The sequence below is a fragment of the Elgaria multicarinata genome, chromosome 6 (genome assembly GCF_023053635.1).
Source record: "Elgaria multicarinata webbii isolate HBS135686 ecotype San Diego chromosome 6, rElgMul1.1.pri, whole genome shotgun sequence".
In the NCBI taxonomy this organism is placed as follows: domain Eukaryota; kingdom Metazoa; phylum Chordata; class Lepidosauria; order Squamata; family Anguidae; genus Elgaria; species Elgaria multicarinata.
The window spans coordinates 109,454,511-109,476,623 of NC_086176.1; the positions used below are offsets into that span (position 1 = coordinate 109,454,511).

Consider the following 22,113-nt stretch of genomic DNA (forward strand, 5'->3'; position numbering starts at 1 on the left):
GTCCTTGAGATGACAATGCAGCCAGCCACCCCGTCCCACCCACCCCGGAAAGGCCCACCCCTACTAAATCCTTAAACCAGAAGGACTGGATTGGTGCCTTATGCATGTAAAGCTTCCTTGTTGCAACAGATCTGTAGCCTGCTCCCTTGGGTGCAAGGAGTGATTCAGAAAACAGGGATGCTATGAGGCAGTAAACCCACTTTCACAAAGGCCACAGCTAGACCTAAGGTTTATCCTGGGATCCTCCAGGGTTCGCCCCTGCCTGAGCACTGGATCCCCTGTGTGTCACCTAGATGAACAGGGTTGACCCCTGGACGATCCAGGGATACACCTTAGGTCTAGCTATGGCCTCAGTATCTCTCTCTCTGGGCTCATCTCCACCAAGCAGGATATTCCACTATAAAAGGCAGGAGCCACACTACTGCTTTATAGTGGTACTGAAGTGCACTGACAACTGTTGGGGCCCAGAACACAGCTACACCAAGCAGGATATAGCACTATGAAAGCGTGTCAATGAGCCCCAACAGTTAGTGCACTTCAGTACCACTATAAAGCAATAGTGTAGATCCTGCAGTGCACTTCAATACCGCTATAAAGCAGTCGTGTGGCTCCTGCCTTTTATATACTGCTTTGCTTTCATACCACTTTCAGATCTTGCAATATCCTGCTTGGTGGAGATGACCGTCCGTCCCCCTCTCTCACTTGCTTTTAGCAAGAACTCCCCACTCTATCTCAAAATAATAAGAGAATAGCCCTGCAGGATCCAACCAAGTTTCTATGTAGTCCAGTGTCCTGTTTCCCATAGTGACCATCCAGATGCTCCAATGGGAAGCCCACAAGCAGGACATGAGAGCAAGAGCCCTCTCCTGCTGTTGTTCCCCAACATACAGTCTCAGATTTAGCATGTCGCCATCATGACTAGTACTCACTTAGAGTTAGGGTGACCATATGAAAAGGAGGACAGGGCTCCTGTATCTTTAACAGTTGTATTGAAAAGGAAATTTCAGCAGGTGTTCTTTGTACATATGGGGAAGCTGGTGAAATTTCCTCTTCATCACAACAGTTAAAGCGGCAGGTGCCCTGCCCTCTTTTAAATCTGGTCCCTCTAGTATAGCTCCTGCACCTTTAACTGTTGTGATGAAGATTGAATTTCATCAGGTTCTCCATATATATGCTGAAATTCTCATTTCTGTGCAACTGTTAAAGATACAGGAGCCCTGTCCTCCTTTTCATATGGTCACCCTAACTTAGAGCCTTATCCTCCAACTCCCCAGGACAGATGTTGTTCAGGAGCTCCCACAGCTAGGTGGAAAGGAGGGTCTGGACACAATTTCCCATGGGGCATTTACTAACAATGGAGGAAGAAAAGCAGGGAGGAATGTCAACAATTCTCTTCATAACCAGGAGGAGAAGCTTGGGGTGGGTTTCTCCTGCAGTGGAGATGCCCACAATTCCATGCTTTTTAATTAGCATTCACGCTTTGTCATGAACATGCTAAGCCAGTGCGATACTGTCCTCACAGGGGTGGGCTCGGCCATCATCAGTCCCATGTTGGTTGAGGCTGTTGACAATTAAGAACATAAGAAGAGCCCTGCTGGATAAGACCAAAGGTCCATCTAGTCCACCATTCTGTTCACATAGTGGCCAACCCGATGTCCACGGAAACCCACAAACAGGACATGGGTGCAACTGGAGTCTAACAACATCTGGAAGGCCAACAGGTTCTCACCCCCCTGCCCCCCCCCATGGTCTACATAGATGGCAATAGCTTAGCAAGGTTACTATAAGATGTTTTTTCCAATCCCTGCTACTTGAGGCCTGTTTTTAACTTGGGGTAGCCCCATGGCAGCAGGTGGCATCCTCAGGTAGCTGCCAGGGCCCACTCTTGACACCTGTTCCAAGCTGAGATGTCTCTTATGGTCCTACCAGCAAGAGGTGATTTGTAGCCACCTTCTTCTGTGTGGTTGGGGCGCGAGTCATGTGGCTCCATTGGATGACATGATTGCTGATGTCCTCAGTGACCCAAATCTTTCTGGATGTTGGCACGGGAAATAGCTCTGCCTTCGCCCAGAACGGCAGAAATGGAGGCCCTGTTCATTCACAAGATACTTCCAGCTCGTTGGAGCTTTTAAGCAGCCCTCAATGAAGCCACCAGCTTCTCCCCGGCCTTGGGCCCTTTGGGGTACATCTTCTTCCGTGCAGCGCCATGGAACAGAATACGTCCCTCAGTAGGCAGCCCAGGGGGTGGGCTGGGTTGTGGGTTTGTGCTGCCACCTTCTGGCTCTAAGAGCTTAAGGCGGGTTTGTGCATTGATCTTTGTGCGCGGAGAGCTTCAGTGACAGCGTTTAGGATGGTCTCCGTGTTGCACCTATAGCTATCATGAGAAATAGATGTCCCCTGGTCTCCTACTTTCTGGGTTTGCCGTAGCCCCTCCTCAGGATATGGGCTACAGCTTGGTTGCCTCAGCCCACCTTAGTTGCAGAAGGTACGCTTCCCTGTTCCCAACCGTCTGCACAGGTTAGCCCAACTCGAGGGAGCACAGAGAGAATTTGAAGATGTAGCCCACCTTGTATGCCAAGTACGATCAAATACGTTGCCTCTGAATCATAGAATCATAGAATCATAGAATAGCAGAGTTGGAAGGGGCCTACAAGGCCATCGAGTCCAACCCCCTGCTCAATGCAGGAATCCACCCTAAAGCATCCCTGACAGATGGTTGTCCAGCTGCCTCTTGAATGCCTCTAGTGTGGGAGAGCCCACAACCTCCCTAGGTAATTGATTCCACCGTCGCACTGCTCTAACAGTTAAGAAGTTTTTCCTGATGTCCAGCCGGAATCTGGCTTCCTTTAACTTGAGCCCGTTATTCCGTGTCCTGAACTCTGGGAGGATCGAGAAGAGATCCTGACCCTCCTCTGTGTGACAAGAGGAATCTTCAAATCTTCAAATTCAAATCTTCAAATGAATTAAGAAAATTAAATAAGAATAAATATCAGTGTTGCGCTGCAGAGATCTTGTGAGAGCTCTTATTTGGAGGTCTTCAAAAAAACCAATCACAAGTTTGGACAGTCAATATCATCCCTCAGAGATGCTTTAAGGCACATGAAAGTGCATGGCGGAAGTCATGGTGGGGTGCATCAAGCAGCCACTTGGCAGTAATGGATTCATAGAATCATAGAATCATAGAATAGCAGAATTGGAAGGGGCCTACAAGGCCATCGAGTCCAACCCCCTGCTCAATGCAGGAATCCACCATAAAGCATCCCTGACAGATGGTTGTCCAGCTGCCTCTTGAAGGCCTCTAGTGTGGGAGAGCCCACAACCTCCCTAGGTCATTGGTTCCATTGTTGTACTGCTCTAACAGTCAGGAAGTTTTTCCTGACGTCCAGATGGAATCTGGCTTCCTTTAACTTGAGCCCGTTATTCCATGTCCTGCACTCTGGGAGGATCTAGAAGAGATCCTGGCCCTCCTCTGTGTGACAACCTTTTAAATATTTGAAGAGTGCTATTTGAAGATTCCTCAAGCCCCGGTTCCCTGTGAGCAGGGTTTAACCACAAGCCCTACGGTGGCCTCCTTGCTCTCTGAAGGTGATCCCTCAAGGGCCGATGCAGTATGCAAAGCGACCCTACAATACATATATACTTAGAATAGTTCAGCTCTCATTGTTTCCACTGAAAGAATTTTGGGAATTGTAGCACAAATGAACCCTTGGTGGCACAATAAATATAAACGACGTTATTTTGGAGTAAACATTCGTGGGCGAGAGCCTACTTGCATCAAACAAAATGGACCCTAGATTGTGAAGGCTCATGTCACAATGAATATATATTCACAAAAGTTAATCAAACCTTAGTTAATATTTAAGGTGCTATCAGATTTATAAGAACATAAAAAGACCAAGGGTCCATCTAGTCCAGCATTCCATTCACACTGTGGCCAACCAGCTGTTGACAAGGAACTCACAAGGAGGACACGAGTGCAACAGCACCCTCCTACCCATGTTCCCCAGCAAATGGTGTATACAGGCTTACTGCCTTTAATACTCGAGGTAGCGCGTAGCCATCAGGGCTTGTAGCCACTGATAGCCTTCTCCCCCAAGAATTTATCCAACCTCCTTTTAAAGCCATCCAAATTGGTGGCCACCACTACATCTTGTGGTAGAGAGTTCCATAATTTAACTATGCACTGTGTGAAGAAGTCCTTCCTCTCCTGTTTTAGTTGCCACACGCTACAATGGCTATCCCTTTGGGGATTGTAGGTTTGGTGGTGGTGGTGGGTCTTGAGACTGTGGAGAAGTCTTTGGGAGAGATTCCTAGCCGCCTCCTCACCCCCAAACTTACAATTTCTAGGTTATGTTGGCCGGAGGCATTACAGTTAAACCGATCTATGTTTGTCCACTACGCATACCCTTGAGATTGTGACCATATCAAAAGGAGGACAGGGTTCCTGCATCTTTGACAGTGGTAGAGAAAAGGGAATTTCAGCAGGTGTCATTTGTATGCATGCAGCATCTGGTGAAATTCCCTCTTCATCACAAAGCTGCAGGAGCCCTGCCTTCCTTTGTATCTGGTCACTCTAGTATAGCTAGAGTCATCACTAGTATAGCTAGAGTGGTCAGTTTCAAAAGAGGACAGGGCTCCTGCAGCTCTAACTGTTGTGATGAAGAGGGAGTTTCACCAGGAGTTGCATGCATACAAATGACACCTGCTGAAATTCCCTTTTCTGTGCAACTGTTAAAAATACAGGAGCCCTGTCCTCCTTTCCATATGGTCACCCTATGAGGTACCCTATTTTAACTTGGGGGCTGGACTAGCTCAGGGGTGTTGAACCTCTTTCAGCCCAAAGGCTGAATTCAATTTTAGAGAAGCACTCATTCCAGCAGGGGGCAGGGCCAAAAGCAAAAGGGGCAGGGGCAAAATACCTGCATATTTCATTTTAAAGCTCTTTCTGCCACAAACGAAGCTTTTGGAGAGGTGTTTTACCCTTTACAAAGGGAGGGGGGACATGCAAAAGCTGGGAAACCATCAGATGATTGGCAGTTGAGAGAAGGGGGTGGGGCCAGGGAAAGGGGGTGGGGCCTTTGGGGGAACACCAAAGGGCCAGATTGGGAGCCCAAGGAGGGTGGATGTGGCAAATGATCAAAAACAGGGGGAAAAGCACCCAAATCAGGTGAAAAAAGTGAGAAGAAAATTCTCAGGATGCTGAAGTTTTTATGTGTAGGTGGAAGAGCCCGACGCGTTTCAGCCTGTGTCTTCTCAAGGCCTTCTTCAGAGGGTTGTAGGAAGATGTCTGCAAAAAACTTCTTATCAACAGAATGTCTTTCTCAGATTGTTAATAGCGACTCTATTAACTAGGGTGATCATATGGAAAGGAGGACAGGGGCTCCTGTATCTTTAACAGTTGTATAGAAAAGGGAGTTTCAGCAGGTGCCATTTGTATATATGGAGAACCTGGTGAAATTCCCTCTTCATCACAATAGTTAAAGCTGCTGTAGCCCTGCCCTCTTTTGTATCTGGCCAGGAGGGCAGAGCTCCTGCAGCTTTAACTGTTGCGATGAAGAGGGAATTTCGCCAGGGCTGGATCTACACTACTGCTTTAAAGCGCTTTATAACAGTTACAAAGCACTTTAACTGCTTTAAAGTGCTATAAAACTGTTACAAAGCGCTTTAAAGCAATAGTGTAGATCCGGCCCAGGTGCTGCATGCCTACAAATCACACCTGCTGAAATCCCCTTTTCAGTACAACTGTTAAAGATACGGGAGCCCTGTCCTCCTTTCCATAGGGTCACCTTGCCTTAACAACCTGAGAAAGACATTCTGTTGATAAGAAGATTCTTGCAGGCATCTTCCTACAACCCTCAGAAGAAGGCCTTGACAAGACACAGGCCGAAACGCGTCGGGCTCTTCCACCTTCACATAAAAAGTTCAGCATCCTGAGAATTTGCATCCTTTGTTTCCACCTGGATGTGGCCCATGACCCTGTGGCCCAACCCTCCCGGAGTAGACGGTACAGGGCAGGTGCCTTCCAACTCCATGGTTCTGTGGGCCGTTCCTGAGCTGACGCGATTCTCTCCCATCTCATTGTTGCAGGCAGGACAAGCTGAAGATCCACATGCGGAAGCACACCGGCGAGAGGCCCTACCTCTGCATCCACTGCAACGCCAAATTCGTCCACAACTACGACCTGAAGAACCACATGCGCATCCACACGGGCATCCGCCCTTACCAGTGCAAGTTCTGCTACAAGAGCTTCACGCGCTCGGACCACCTGCACCGTCACATCAAGCGCCAGAGCTGCCGGATCTCCCGGCCCAGGAGGGGGCGCAAGCCGGCCACCTGGAGAGCGGCCAGTTTACTGTTTGCGCCCAACGGCCAGGCGGACGACAAGAGCTTCATGGTGCCTCCGGCGCTGGAAGAGATGAGCAGCCATCTCGGCAGCGCGGCCCTGTGCCTTCCGGGCCCCAGCCCGAAGCATTTTATGGACGGGGCCAAGAGCGCCCTGAACCTACAAGAGCTGGAGAGCCAGTTTGAGGAAACTCAAATGAAGCTGTTTGGGAGGACCCATCTGGACATGGAGCGGAACGGCGGCCTCTTTGCCTTTGCGCTGGGCCACAACGAGAGCCTCTCGGCCCGTCCGTACTTCTCCCTCCCTGACCCGTGGAGTACGGGGTTCAATGGACTGGCGGGACTCAACCACCTCGGCCCCATTTCCGAAGCTAGCAACTAAAGCCACCTTCTAGCCAATGGATGCTTTCGGTATGTTGCCATAAAATAATGACCAGGGCTGGGCCTAGCGTGGGGGAGGCCGCCTCTTCGGGCCGCCTCTTCGGGATGCCATAAAAGGGCGGCGGTTTATTTCATTAATGTTATTTATTTATTTATTTATTTATTTATTGCATTTGTACACCGCCCCATAGCCGAAGCTCTCTGGGCGGTTCACATAAGATAGAAACACTTAAAAACAATTTACAAAGGTTCAAAACCACAAAAACTGGCAAAATACGCATACATTTAAAACCACTATGACAACCTTAAAAACGATGAGCCAAAAAAAACAGACCCACGGTCATTACATATTGCTAAATGCCTGGGAGAAGAGAAAAGTCTTGACCTGGCGCCGAAAAGATGACAATGTCGGCGCCAGGTGGGCCTCATTAGGGAGATTGTTCCACAGTTGGGGGGCCACCACAGAGAAGGCCCTCTCTCTTGTCGCCACCCTCCGAGCTTCCCTCGGAGTAGGCACCCGGAGGAGGACCTTAGATGTTGAACGTAGCATTCGGGTAGGTTCATGTCGGGAAAGGTGTTCCGTCAGGTATGGTGGTTCCAAGCCGTGTAAGGCTTTGTAGGTTAAAACCAGCACCTTGAATTGGGTTCGGAAACATACAGGCAGCCAATGCAAATGGGCCAGAGTGGGTCTTAATATGCTAGAACTTTCTAGTCGCAGTTATCAATCTGGCCGGTTATCAATGCAGCGCAGTTTGGTGCACCAGTTGGATTTCCCCCCTCCCCATGGCTGGTCAAGACACATACTGAACACACAACTTCCTCTCTTCTCCCCTGTGGTTTTTCTCTTCCCTCCTTTTAAGGAATTTTGCCCCAACCCAGTTCTAGCTAGAGTTTTACACATGACTTGGTGGTTTTTTAAAAAATATTTCATTAATTTTCTGAGACAAAATCAACAAAAGCATGAAAAGGAAAAGGGAAGAAGTAAATCAATCAAAAGAAATACATTGAATTTAAATCAAATTATTGACAGAGGCTGGTACATTTATCCTCTATTCATATTTTACTATTTGCTTTACAGACCAAAATATATGTGGAGTCCGTGGGCTGCTTAGAGGTTTTTCTTTACTAGAGATTACACGGGACTAGTATCACAATGGGGACAGAGATACACGTCTGAATGCATTTCCTGTTAATGGGAAGCTGGTAGTGGTGGCTGGTGCCCATTGGGGCTGGTGGGGCAGAGGTAGGGTGACCATATGGAAAGGAGGACAGGGCTCCAGCATCTTTAACAGTTTCACAGAAAAGGGAATTTCAGTAGGTGTCATTAGCATGCACGTAACCCCTGGTGAAATTCCCTCTTCATCCCAACAGTGAAAGCTGCAGGGGCCTTGCCCTCTTTTGTATCTGGTTATGAGGGCAGGGCTCCTGCAGCTTTCACTGTTGGGATGAAGAGGGAATTTCACCAGGTGCTGCATGCATACCAATGACACCTGCTGAAATTCCCTTTTCTAGACAGCCATTAAAGAAACAGGAGCGCTGTCCTCCTTTCCATATGGGCACCCTAGGAAGAGGGCAGGGTGACCGTGGGCAGAGCCAAGGGGTTACTTAGATGGTGCAAACTCCATCTGCTTTTCTAGCCATCCTCCTCTCTTGCAAAGGCCCTGAGGACACTTACGCAACACATTAAAAGTATTTGGGTCTGATCCCAACAACACGCTAAAGTTCTCTCAGTCCGACGGCCGAATCCCAATTCAGGGAAGCTCTCAGGAGCTGCGCCCTAGATGTGGGCGGGGCCAAAGGCAAAGGGCGGGGCCAATATATACCAAGTATACCAGCCTATATTAGCTTTCAGAATGGGAGGGAAATGACAGGTCCTGCAAACCTGTACTAAAGTACCGCTTTACACACACACACGTCTCTGGTACAGCACCAACACATCATATGGAAAAGGGACGCATGCAAGTTCACTGCGATATCAAGCGTTCAAAGCAGTGAGGTGGGAGGGGGAGTCAGTCACCTGTAGAACAGCACCAGCACAAAAGTGCTTCTCGGAACCCACAGATCTCCGCTCTGCAGCAGCAACCCATTGCACAGAAAGGGCAAACTGAGGCAAGCAAGTTAATTTTGCCGGAGGAGGGATTTCGGCAGCTTTTGGATGCAGTTGAGAGAACAGGGGTGCGTTAAGGTGTTGGCTCCCACTTCATAAGCCGGCTGGTGCAATCTGGGATCAAATTTTTGAGTTTCATAAGGTCCTGTTTTTTAAACATGGGACCCTATTCCGCTGCTGCTGCTGCTGCTGCTGCTGTTGTCGCTTCTTCTTAAGAACAGAAGAAGAGCCTTGATGGAGCAGACCAAGGGTCCACCTAGTCCAGCACTCTGTTCACACAGCGGCCAACCAGCCATCGACCAGGGAACCACAGGCTGGACATGATGCAATAGCACCCTCCCGCCCATGTTCCCCAGCCACTAGTGTGTACAGGCTTATTGCCTCTGATACCAGAGGTTGCACTGAAGCCATCAGGACTCGTAGCCATTGATAGCCTTCTCCTGGAATTTATCCAACCCCCTTTTAGATAAATTCCTGGAGGAGAAGGCTATCAGTGGCTACTAGTCCTGATGGCTAAGTGTAACTTCCAATATCAGAGGCATTCTTCATGTGCCTAATCTACACAAAGCAGGCTACTGCACTATGAAAGCGGTATATAAAAGGCAGGAGCCCACACTACTGCTTTATAGCGGTACTGAAGTGCACTGACAACTATTGGGGCGCATGGACACATACCATATACTGCTTTCATAGTGCTCTATCCTGCTTGGTGTGGCTCCTGCCTTTTATGTTACCGCTTTCATAGTGCAATATCCTGCTTCGTGTAGATTAGGGGCATGGCTAGACAGGGAGATATCTTGGGGATCGCACCGGGATCATCCCTGTGCATTCACATGATGCACAGGGGATCCCGGAGCAGAGAGGGATGATCCCTCCCTTGGCCCAGGATATCGCCCTACCCTTTTAGCCTGCTTTTTCTGCGGCCTCGGGATGATCCCGAGACCGCGGAACGTGTGGCCGGGTGTCGCGGGTTGTCCCAGCTCCTCGCAAGTAACCGCGAGGAGCCGGGCATGGGGCCCATTGAGGGTGGGGTCAGGGGGAGCAGGGATTTTTTTAAAAAAAAAACCCAACAACTTACATTTTGTGTTCGAGCACTCATGCGCTCCTTCTCCTTTAAAAAAACAAAAACAAAATGGCGTCCTCTTCTTCCTGGGACATCATGCGCCGTGTGTAGACAGAGGGGGAGATCTCACGATAACCATACCACAAGATCCTCCCCCCTCTGCCACGTTAGACCCGGCCTAAGTCTTCTCCTCCTCCTCCTCCTTCAAGTTTCCTTCCAATAACAGTGAAAGGAAATTGTAGGACCATAGGTTTGGGGCGGGTAAGGGGAGGAATGGAGCGAATTTTCCATTTCTGAAATGGTCTTGATGCTTCTTTTCCCACCCACAGGCCCTCTTCAGCACTGCTGTGTCTCCCTCATCAAGGGACCCATCCAGGATCAAGGACTTAATTTTTTCTTACTGAAAGACTGTATTGAAAATTGAACTGCCTCCACAAACTGCCTAGTCTTGTTCAAAATCCAACAAAACACATCTTTTCTTTGCACCAAATGGATGTGGAGAAGAAAAAACAAGAACAACATCAGAACTTTTATGGGTTTTTTTTTTTTAAATGTACAGACGCCTTTCTGAGCTACTGTTTTGCAGTTGACCGTTTCCTTCAGGTTTGGGGAGATTTGTTTGGTGGGTGGGTGGGGTTGTTATGTTACGTTTTGGGTCTACGATTTGGAGTCCATGTAAAATATCCAAAGATTCTGAGTACTGTATGATCTACAAGAACTTGAAGCAAAAGGGACATTTTTTGGGGTTGTGTTTCCTCATTGTCAGAATGGGATGTGGTAGGGAGGGTTGGGAAATCCTTTGGAATTTTTCTATTTATAACTATTTTTATGTGATTGCTTTATGTAAAGAGAGAGAGAGAAATACCACATAAAACAGATTTGCCTTAGATAATCAAGGGACAATCATCCTTAACTTTTATTGAAGTTCTAGATTTTTGTTTTTAAAAGCCGAGAAAAGATACTTTAATGTATTTATTAAGCAGTATTAATTGATTTTATTAAATTATTGGCAACACACAGGATTTTTTTTAATGCACATTAGTAAAACATGGGGAAGGTAAAAACTTTCATGCAAACCTAGGTTGGCAGCTGTGCCGCTGGATGTATACTCAACAGGGAACCATGGCTTTCCGGAGACTGTACCTGCATGTTGGGTGTGTTTGTAAGCATTTTTGTCACATCCGCACATTGTGCTGTTACACTTAAAACATCTTGAGTGTACACCTAAGAAACGTAATGTGTGAAAAGGCGCTAACAGTGCTCCAAAATGCTAATCAATTTAACCCCACCCACACTGGTGTTCAGCGTCCTTCTGTTTTGATTGAGGGACCCACAAACTGGGCCACTTTCAAAGGCCTTTTCAATGTGACTTTGCACCTTATTAGACACTTGATTGTTACAGGGAACAATGGATGCTGATTGTGTTGCTATTGTTAAGGAGTTAAGGTTGATTGCCCCTAGATGATCTCATTTGGGTTATATGTTAACTGGCTCATGGCTGGCTTCATTTTCCGGTGGAAGGAAGATTACAGACTTCAATGCTCTTGCGGTTGCTTGATATTTCACTGTAACGTAACAGCGTCACACCACTGATATTGTAGAATTACACCTACATGTTTGGGGAAGGGGGATCCCCCATTTTGGGCTGTCCTGTCCATGGCTGGTTGACTTCTGTGCTCAAGCAAATGTAGAATTTCCCATGGCATCTGGTATCTAGATTCCTGCAAAATTCTGCTTTCATTTGTGTTCTTTTGATTATTATTATTTCTTAATTTTCGGTTTTGATTCATTTCTAATCCCTATGATTACAGATACACGTTTGAAAACATGCAACACGGGCAGCCACTAATTTGATCCAATGTGTTCTAGCGAGTGTGGGTGCTCTGATGTTTACAGGGAGCTTCCCCCACCTATCTGGAATTTCTCCATTCCTTTCAGCGAAGGTGGCAACTCCACACACGCAAAGCAATTGCCGTGTAATCCTGCCTGCTCCATCGATGTAAACAGGGAATCTTGCTTGTGCAGAAGCTCCGTGTGAGCATCACAGTACATATGAGGTTCTGGAACATAGGAGGTGTGCCTTGGGCATGCATGTGTGGAGGAATTCGAGGGGCTCAGCTGTGCATCTGTTGTATACCCTACCCTCATAATCCACATGGAACTACCCTCATAGTTCCATATGGGAACCTAATCTTGCATTAGGTTCCCACATGTCTATCATGCATCTGGAGGCAACTGTGGTGCTGGTATGAACCGTTATCTAGAGTGACCATATGAAAAGGAGGACAGGGCTCCTGTATCTTTAACAGTTGTATTGAAAGGGGGAATTTCAGCAGGTGTCATTTGTATATATGGGGAACCTGCTGAAATTCCCTCTACATCACAACAGTTAAAGCTGCAGGTGCCCTGCCCTCTTTTAAATCTGGTCACTCTAGTATAGCTCCTGCACCTTTAACTGTTGTGATGAAGAGGGAATTTCACCAGGTTCTCCATATATACAAATGACACCTGCTGAAATTCCCTTTTCTATGCAACTGTTAAAGGTACAGGAGCCCTGTCCTCCTTTTCATATGGTCACCTATGCTGGCTACGACTGGTGGGAGTTGTAGGCCAAAACAACTGGAGGCCACAAGTTGTCCACCCTTGCCAGAGGCACTTGTGTGCCTTACATGTCTTCCCACACGAAGGCTGCAATCTTACGCGCACTTACGTGGGAGAAAGTTCAGTTGAGCTCAATGGGACTTACTTCTGAGCAGACACGCACTACAACAGGATAACATCTGAACTGGCCCCAAAATCCAAACTCATGTGATTCGGTTTCTCCCAAATTGGAGCATAGAAGGGTGTGTGTGGGTGTGGGTGTGTGTGAGTGTGTGTGAGAGAGAGAGAGAGTGTGTACAGAGTGCTGGAGGCTACCAGGGGCTTGGGAAGAAAACAGGAAGTGCAATCTCTCTATTATCTCTGATGAGGGGGTGCAATTGAGTACCATCAGCTGGGGACCAAATGACAAAACAAGTCACCGCCCCCTACCCAGCCCTTGATGTCATTCAGCCTGCAGAGAGCTGGGTGGAGGCTTATCCATGGCCCCACCCAAACCTGTTTCCCTATCACCCTGCTTTAGATGGATAGAAGACAATAAGTCTTTATTGATCTAATCATCTTTAAACTGAAACATCAAGACCTGACCAGCGACTGCAAAGGTAACAGGATTGCTGGATGAGCCGTAGGTACGCGTGTGCGAGGGTTGCGTGGGAGTACAATAAAAGAAAAGCAATCTCTAGAATTTGGCTTCTTCAGAATCTCCGCTTTCATTTTAAAAGCAGGTTTCTAGTCCTTATGGTTACGAAGATACGCTGAAAAGTTTTGTGGGTGGCGCCGGCTGAAAACTCAGAAGCCAGAGGAATGGCCAAATGAAACGTTCTGTAGGGTGGGGCTCCGAGGTCCACCATAGCTCTTTGCCCTTTCTTATTTACCGTTGCAGCATGGCTGCAGCTTCCACAGAATTTACCTTCCTTAGAATTGCAGCTTTCATTTTAAAAGCAAGTTTCTAACCCTTACGGCTGTGAAGATCTCACAGCACACCAATTAACGCTAGGCATGGGGATTATTTTGATTATTATTATTTCTTAATTTTCGGTTTTGATTCCCCCTTCATTTCTAATCCCTATGATTACAGATACACATTTGAAAACATGCAACACGGGCATGTTTTGGATGGATTAGATGGAGAACATGATGACTTATGTTAGAACCACACCTTCCTGGGCCCCCCAGCTGTGCCATTTGCTCATCATACCTGCTTAGGGTGACCATATGAAAATGAGGGCAGGGCTCCTGTACCTTTAACAGTCATATTGAAAAGGAATTTTCAGCAGGTGTCATTTGTATATATGGGGAACCTGGTGAAATTTCCTCTTCATCACCACATTTAAAACTGCAGGTGCCCTGCCCTCTTTTGAATCTGGTCACTCTAGTATAGCTCCTGCAGCTTTAACTGTGGTGATGAAGAGGGAATTTCACCAGGTTCCCCATATATACAAATGACACTTGCTGAAATTCCCTTTTTTATGCAACTGTTAAAGGTACAGGAGCCCTGTCCTCCTTTTCATATGGTCACCCTAAACTTGCTTCCACTGTTTCTGGCATGCTCCAAATATAGGGCTGTGGCAAGTATTCCACAAAAGTAATGTAAGACTGGGCTTTTAGTCGAGCAATCGTTCTGCACATATATTTGAAGACGCCCACCTTGAGAACGAGCTTGCATGAGCAACTCTGGACAGGGCAGTGAACAGTCCGTGTTGAGCAATTTACTTGACTTGCACTAATTGCTGTAGAGCAGGATATTACCGGACATATTACAAGATATATCAATTCTTTTGATTTATTGGGGGGGGGGTCCTTGGAGCAGGAAGGCATTTGCAATTCCCATCATTTAACAAACCGCCGGCCCTGTAAACTCACCTGCTGCGCATTTTTACAATTCGTGGATAAAATAAAATATCTGAAATCACCCAGTGTCCTCAACTCCTCCGATTATGGGAATGGGGGACTCTTCTTTGGTCCTTTCCTGAATTAGCTTCTTAAATCTCCCAATCCATATCAGCACCAACTGTCTAAAAGCCCAATCCTGTGTATGCTTACTTAGAAATAAGTCCCACTGTCTTAAACAGGGCTTATTCCTTAGTCATTGTCCATAGGATTTTGGCCTTAATACTTTAAAAATCTCTGGCTGTGTTCAGAAGACACCTTAAATGACGGCTTTAACCCTGGTGAATAAAGCAAAAAGCCTTATTCACCGTGGTTAAAGCCATGGTTTAAGGTTTCTTCTGAACACGCCACTGTCTCTCTGTTCCTGATTTATAGGTTGATTTGCAGCCATAAGGCGCTGGGAGCCAGTTCTAACTCCTATGATGTAAGTATGAAAGGGACTTTGCATGTGTGTCATTCCTTTGGGTGGCTTGGCCCTATAACTCCATTCTCATTTCCATTGATGCCCCTGCTGTCTTCTTTCTAGGGTGACTAGGGCCCTTTCTACACCTCCTGGCCTTCCGGGAGGGAGGGGGGAGGATCTCGGTATTTCCTGGTTCCGAGATCCTCCCCCTGGGTCCATACATGGTGCATGATGTGCCAAGAGAAAAGAGGCACATCATGGCTGCCATCCCCCCCCCCCCCCCGCGAGCGGGGCTGGTCACACAAGACCGAGGCTCTGCTCCAGTGAAAAAGTAAGTGGGATGGTCCCAAGACCATGGGAAGAATCGGGTTTTCCCAGGGGGGGTTTATCCCTGGGAAAACCTGTGCCCATCCCCTCCTGCCCCCGGGAGTCCGTGTGCATCATTCGAATGCACAGGGACTTGACTGTGACCAGCCCGGACTATCGGGCTGGTGTAGCCACGGCCAAGGACTAGGTTGAGAGAATAAGCAAAATTTTAATTCATTCATAGAACAAGAGATTGTTACTGGTACTGCCCACCCCATCTTTCCTGTCAGTCAGAGCCTTTCCACACGAGTCTTCTATTGGGCGCTCATAATCGTTGATTCACAATAGTTTGTGGATCCTTTATACAAGGACATCCTCCAGGGCCGCTCCCATGCTTTGCAAACATTATGGCGGGTTTTACTCTAACAAGGAAAGTCTGGTATATCCTGAATGGCACCATGAAACCCTCTGTGAAATTGTGCAATTCTGCTATACCACTCTTCCATCTAGTGGTTGAATAATGAAATGTATAGAAAGGCAGAGTAAGAAACCCACCAGAAAAAAAGCTTGTGTAAAAAAGCCGATTTTAACCTGGAAGCAGAAGCTTCAGTAAAGGTACGGGAGAAAAGCCTCATGTAGGAGAGCCGACAGTCTGTCCCTGTTCAGACAACACACTAAGCCATGATGGTTAAGCATTTTGAGCTAAACATTATGGCTTAGCATGTCATCTGGACCATAGCTTAGCGTGTTGTGTGAACCATTCCTAACCATGGTGACTACATAACCACGGTTTAAACATGCTCACATTTGCAGCCTAGCCATGGCTTAGCATGTTGTCTGAACAAGCCCTGTCTACCTCATTCTTATCCCACTTTTCCTCCAAGGTACTCAGAGCACCATACACGGTCTCCCCTTTTATATCCTTACAGGAGCCATGCAATGCTGTAGGGTAGGCTGAGAGCAAATGACCCGTCCAGCAAGTTTTGTGGCTGGTTGAGATTTGAACTCAATCTCAACCAGCCACAAAGCTTACTAACCCAGAGTGGGGAACTGGAAGGGCAAATTCAATTTCAGAGAGGCCCTCAGGCAGGGCCGGTGCCAGGCTTTTTTGTGCCCTAGGCAAGGTGAGCTGCTTTCACCCCACCCCACTGTGTCCCCACCCCCACCCCAGGTAGGAGGAGACAGGTTACCTGTCCCTCGCCCAAAGTCCTCCTGGCTTGGTGGGACGCTGCGGTGGGGTGGGCGGGCAGCTCCAATTCCATCTGTTCGCCCCCGCCCCCACCCCCAGCGTCCCGGCTTGGCTTTGGCAGGGAGCCCCCAGCCAAAGCCAAGCCGGGAAGCTGGGGGAGGGCGGTCAGACGACTCCACATTTTGACTTTTGGCGCAACGTGGAGCCGTTCCTCACCCCCCCCCCCCAGCGTCCTGGCTTGTCTTTGGCTTGGAGCCCCCAGCCGAAGCCAAGCCGGGAAGCTGGGGGAGGGCAGTCAGACGGCTCCACGTTCTGACGTCCGGCATGTGCCAGATGTCAGAACGTGGAGTCGCCCGCCCCCACCTCCCAGTGTCCCGGGTTGGCTTCGGCTGCTGGGCAAGCGCCCAGCTGAAGCCAAGCCAGGGACGCTGGGGGGCGGGGCGGAAGGCTTCGGAATGGCGCGCCCGGAAGTTGCCCTCACTCGGCCAGAGCGGCTCTGGGAGTGGGAGGGCGATTTCTGGGGGCGCCATTCGGCGCCCCTTTACCTTGGCGCTCTAGGCGGCTGCCTAACTGGCCTCTATGGAAGCACCAGCCCTGCCCTCAGGGGTTTTACGCAGAAGCTGCATAAAATCCAGGAAATTATCAAACAATTGGGGGGAAGCAGGTGAGGCCAGGAGAAGGGCCAGATTGGAGGTTCTAACCACTTGCTCTAACCACTATACCACCCCACCTCTGTCTTCCATGTCTGCCCTATTATCAGGCAACTTTGTCTCCCAGTTCCACCCCCTTGTAAGTCCATGATGCAGCTCCTGAGGACTGGACAATCAAGACACGCTAAAGAGCACATAACTGATAGAGTGGCACCACTAGACTCTGATGTTTACACATGAGTCATATATGTATTTTCCCCCCACAATCCTGTGTAAGAGCATCATCACACAGGGGGAAATCGTGTTTGCGTACCGTTGCTTCTCCGCCCGTGCGCTTGTCCCTGGTTACTTCCTCTTTTGAAAGAGGAAGTAAACAATTTGCATGTGGTCCATTCAGTGGGTTTTGATCCCTCTGTTTCTGCTGCACACAGCAGGAGATGGCAGCAACTTCCATCTCTACAAATAAGTCAGACTTACTGGGGTGTTTTTTTGTCACGCGAAGAAGGCTAGAAGGGGCGTGCGAGAGAGGCAGACAATGTCGTGAGCGGGACCTGTGAAAATCCGTGAGCGCCCAGTAACTAGCATGCAATAAAACGCTGGCCTGATGGAGCTCTTCGTTTCACAGACTAAAATCCAACTATACAGTGCCTGAAGGCTAATAGTCAGTCAACCCCAACAAGAGACCCAACAACTGAAATACGTGTACACGATGTTGGAATAAAGGCACAGAGATTTAAATGCTTAAATCTATAAAGGCGCAATCCCATGGATGTTTAGACAGAGGCAATATCGTACATAACTCATTAGCAAGAAAAGTATGTATAATCGGGTAAAATCCATTGAACTTCATCAAATGCTGTCATGGAATAGCCACAATTATTCCTTCATCTGCACCATCCAGTTCTTTCACAAAAGGGACCATCCCCTGCCTAAAAGCCAGGGTCTTCTTAAAAGGTCTTCTAAAAGGTCTCTTGGTTCTCTTCAGTAATGATCTGCTGACCTGTTAAGGTTGTATAGAAGCTAGCAGACTTCAATTGGTTATAGCTACAGGCTTTAAAAGTGAGTGTAAGAACATGAGAAGAGCTATGCTGGATCAACCAAGGGTCCATCTTGGTCTGACCCAAGATGGACCTTTGATTCTGGGAGTTGATGGTTCGACAGGTTGGGGAAGGTTTCATGTATGCTCCTTGCTTATAGCACGCCATTGAAAGCGTTCGGCACGACAACAACAATCTTTGTAGCTCTTTCCCACCATCTGGTGGCCAAAGAACATGAAAAGTATTGTTCTATAGTTTGTTCTTGTAGACAAATTGTACAGTGCTTATAATTCTTAACATACTAAGTGCCTTATGTTCTTGGGACGTTGGACTGTATTGTGTGACAGCAGTAATCTTCAGAGACCGAGGCAGGGATCTGGCCAAGCCCAGAAACTGGAGGTCCTTTTTTAATTGGAGGGATTGAATCTGGGATGTTTGTGCACAAACCTCAGAGTCTTTGACTCAGCTCTGGACCCATTGAAGAGGCAAGTTAGAGGAGATGGGAACACCTTGCTGCTTCCTCCTGACCCACAGGTTCTCTCTAGGGAGCAGTGCAAGCAACTTCTACCTCTCCTCCTTCCTCCAAATTAACCTGAGCCCTTTGAGATTGCAAAAGAGCCATGCCTTGTTTTCTATGGGTATTGGCCTTCATGGGCTAGTTATATCCAGACTTATGACCTCAGATTCATGCCAGTGTTTCAAACACACACACACACACACACACATTTCACAGGACATGGTTTGGGAAAGCTGCACCTGTTGAATTTCTGTCTGACAAAGTAGCAGGTGCCTCAAAAAAGCAGATTGTTAGGCTGCTAGTAAAGGGATAGGAGCCGGGCCACTTAAAAAGGTGGCAACCCTAATGCAACCCCTCCCCCCCCCCATCTTCCATCCTGCTCAAAGACTGCCTGCAAACAACACAATATGAGCGGTGAGCTTGCTTGAAAGTCATTACGTTTCATTTAGATTAATAATCTTTTCTCCAAGATTCAGTTCTGCAAAGCCTAGTTCTGAGTGTGTTTGCCGCAGATGTGAACTGTGCACAGCACTGACTGGCTAGTACCGGTGATGTCACGAATCCATGTTTTCAACATTTTTTTTAAAGGTTTAAAAGATTTTCAGCCCTTACAAAATCAATTGCGTTACATAAGGTGAAAAAGGGGGAAAGAATGAAGATTCACTGGAATAAACTTACAAGCAGCACTTAAAACAATTGAAGACGGAAACAAAGACCAAGTGGCCCATTCAGAGGCTGTTTTTATCGCACTGCTTTCCCTGCACACAGTAAAAGATCGTGGCACATTACAGTTTTTTTTAAAAAAAAAAAAAGTTAAAAGGGGTCTATTTTGCTACGGAAAAATGAGAGGAAGAAGCGGGAGGCACACGGGAGCTGGACTATATTGCCTAAAGGACGTGCACACATCCATAAGTGGGCAGTAGCGAGCATGCGATGAAACACTCGACTGATGAACGTCTAGATATGCCTCAATAAACTTGTTTAGGTATGGAAGCTTCCAGCAGAGGGAAGCAGAGAACCTGAACTGGTGTCAAAGGCCAGGATGGGTGGAAGGTTGGAGACTGTACAAGTCAAAAAAGATGAAATGGTGGTGGATGGTAACAACTGGGAGATGTGGTTGCCAGATCCCAACCTGAACGAAGTTCTAGTCATAAGAACGTAAGAAGAGCCCTGCTGGATCAGACCAAGGGTCCATCTAGTCCAACACTCTGTTCAGACAGTGGCCAACCAGCTGTCGACCAGGAACCCACAAGCAGGAACACGACTGCAATAACACCCTCCTGCCCATGTTCCCCAGCAACTGGGGCACACAGGCTTACTACCTCTGTTACTGAAGATAGCACATAGCTATCATGACTAGAATCATAGAATCATAGAATAGCAGAGTTGGAAGGGGCCTACAAGGCCATCAAGTCCAACCCCCTGCTCAATGCAGGAATCCACCCTAAAGCATCCCTGACAGAGGGTTGTCCAGCTGCCTCTTGAAGGCCTCTAGTGTGGGAGAGCCCACAACCTCCCTAGGTAGCTGATTCCACCATCGCACTGCTCTAACAGTCAGGAAGTTATTCCTGATGTCCAGCCGGAATCTGGCTTCCTTTAACTTGAGCCCGTTATTCCGTGTCCTGCACTCTGGGAGGATCGAGAAGAGATCCTGGCCCTCCTCTGTGTGACAACCTTTTAAGTATTTGAAGACTGCTATCATGTCTCCCCTCAATCTTCTCTTCTCCAGGCTAAACATGCCCAGTTCTTTCAGTCTCTCTTCATAGGGCTTTGTTTCTAGACCTCTGATCATCCTGGTTGCCCTCTTCTGAACACGCTCCAGCTTGTCTGCGTCCTTCTTGAATTGTGGAGCCCAGAACTGGACGCAATACTCTAGATGAGGCCTAACCAGGGCCGAATAGAGAGGAACCAGTACCTCACGCGATTTGGAAGCTATACTTCTATTAATGCAGCCCAAAAGAGCATTTGCCTTTCTTGCAGCCATATCGCACTGTTGGCTCATATTCAGCTTGTGATCTACAACAATTCCAAGATCTTTCTCGTTTGTAGTATTGCTGAGCCAAGTGTCCCCCATCTTGTAACTGTGCATTTGGTTTCTATTCCCTAAATGTAGAACTTGGCATTTATCCCTATTTATCCCTAGTAGCCAGTGATAGCCTTCTCCTCCAGGAATATATCCAACTCCCTTCTCAAGCCATCCAAATTGGTGGACCTCACTATGTTTTGCGGTAGTGAATTCCATAGTTTAACAATGCGTTGTTTGAAGAAGTCCTTCCTTTTATCTGTCCTGCAGCTCCCACCAATCAGCTTCATGGGATGACCCCGTTGGGTTCTAGTATTATGGGAGAGGAAGAAAAACGTCTCCCTATCCACATTCTCCGCACCATGCATAAATTTGCACACCTGTATCATGACACCCCTTACCCTCCTCCTAAACAGTCCTAGCTGTTGTAACCTTCCCTCATAGGTGAGATGCTCCAGCTCCTGGATCATTTTAGTTGCCCTTTTCTGCAAACAGTTGCTCCATACTGTAAGGAGCTCTTGCATTAATAAGTCCCTTGTTCCTTTGACAGATCCTTGTTTCTAGACTGCGGAAAACTTTAGAGACCTCAGACAAATGGTGGTGTTTGCAGTGAACCAAGAATTAACCTCTTCATCCCCGCCATGTGTCTTCAAAGCAACTATGGTGGTCCACCAAGCTAGGGTGCTGCTTCTCGACGAGGCTTTGAGGTCACAATCGCCCTGCCTCATTTACAAATCTTTGCCCGTGTCTGTCTAGTTAGCTGTGGCAAATTTGAATCAAGAAGTGCTACCTTGGCAGGGATGATATTGCCTGATTCGAAGGGATCACTGGTATTTCTAAACAGCGCTTTACATCTAGCTGTGTGCCAGGTAATCATGAACATGTTTACTCAGAACGAATTGCTACTGATTGCAGTGGGATGTGCTTGCTAGTCAATTCAGTTTAGAACTTGCAGCCTTAAAAAGAGTTCAGTGCTCTGCAAGGCTGCACGAGGCACGGCCCACAAACTCAACTCTCCTGCTTGATGATCAGGCTCCATAATAACAAATTGTGATGTCATCAAGAAACAAGGGTGTTGACAATTAGGGAGGACATGCATACAAACCCCAATGAGGTAGCACGCTGGAAGGATGGAATCTCCCCTTGACGATTTGTTGTGAATACAGTTTCCATTCCTTGAGGGCAAAATTCTGGGCCAACGATCTACCGCATTGACTGGGTTCAGACAACACAATAATCCACACTAAGGGGTTGAGTATGGGTTGCGTGTGCGCTGTCAATGAACCAGGGGTTGTTGTTGAACCGTGGGGTATTATGTTGTCTGAACCCAGCCACGCTCGCAAACTATGGTTTGTTAGCCATAAACAACCCATGAAGAGAACCCATGGTTTGTTGTGATCTGTGGATTGTTCATGGTTAACAAACCATGGTTTGTTATCACGGGTGGGTTCAGACAACATAACCCACGTTTCAACAACAACCCATGGTTCAATGACAACCCACACTCAGCCCATACTCAAAACTTGAGTGTGGGTTGTCATGTAATCTGAACTCAGCCATTGATTTAAACTTGGTGCAACCTCCAAGGACCAGACAGAATTGCTTTG

General features: G+C 47.6%; 1 protein-coding gene across 1 annotated transcript in view; it reads left to right on the forward strand.

Moving 5' to 3' along the window:
- The window catches only part of ZBTB7C (zinc finger and BTB domain containing 7C), a 113,127-nt gene extending 102,731 nt beyond the window's left edge, over window positions 1-10,396 (forward strand). Inside the window, exons 3-4 of the mRNA XM_063128271.1 lie at window positions 6,088-6,753; window positions 10,223-10,396. Coding sequence (XP_062984341.1) covers window positions 6,088-6,724 — 637 coding nt within the window. The 3' untranslated portion in view covers window positions 6,725-6,753; window positions 10,223-10,396. The remainder of the gene's footprint in view (window positions 1-6,087; window positions 6,754-10,222) is intronic.
- Window positions 10,397-22,113: the final 11,717 nt, after the last annotated feature.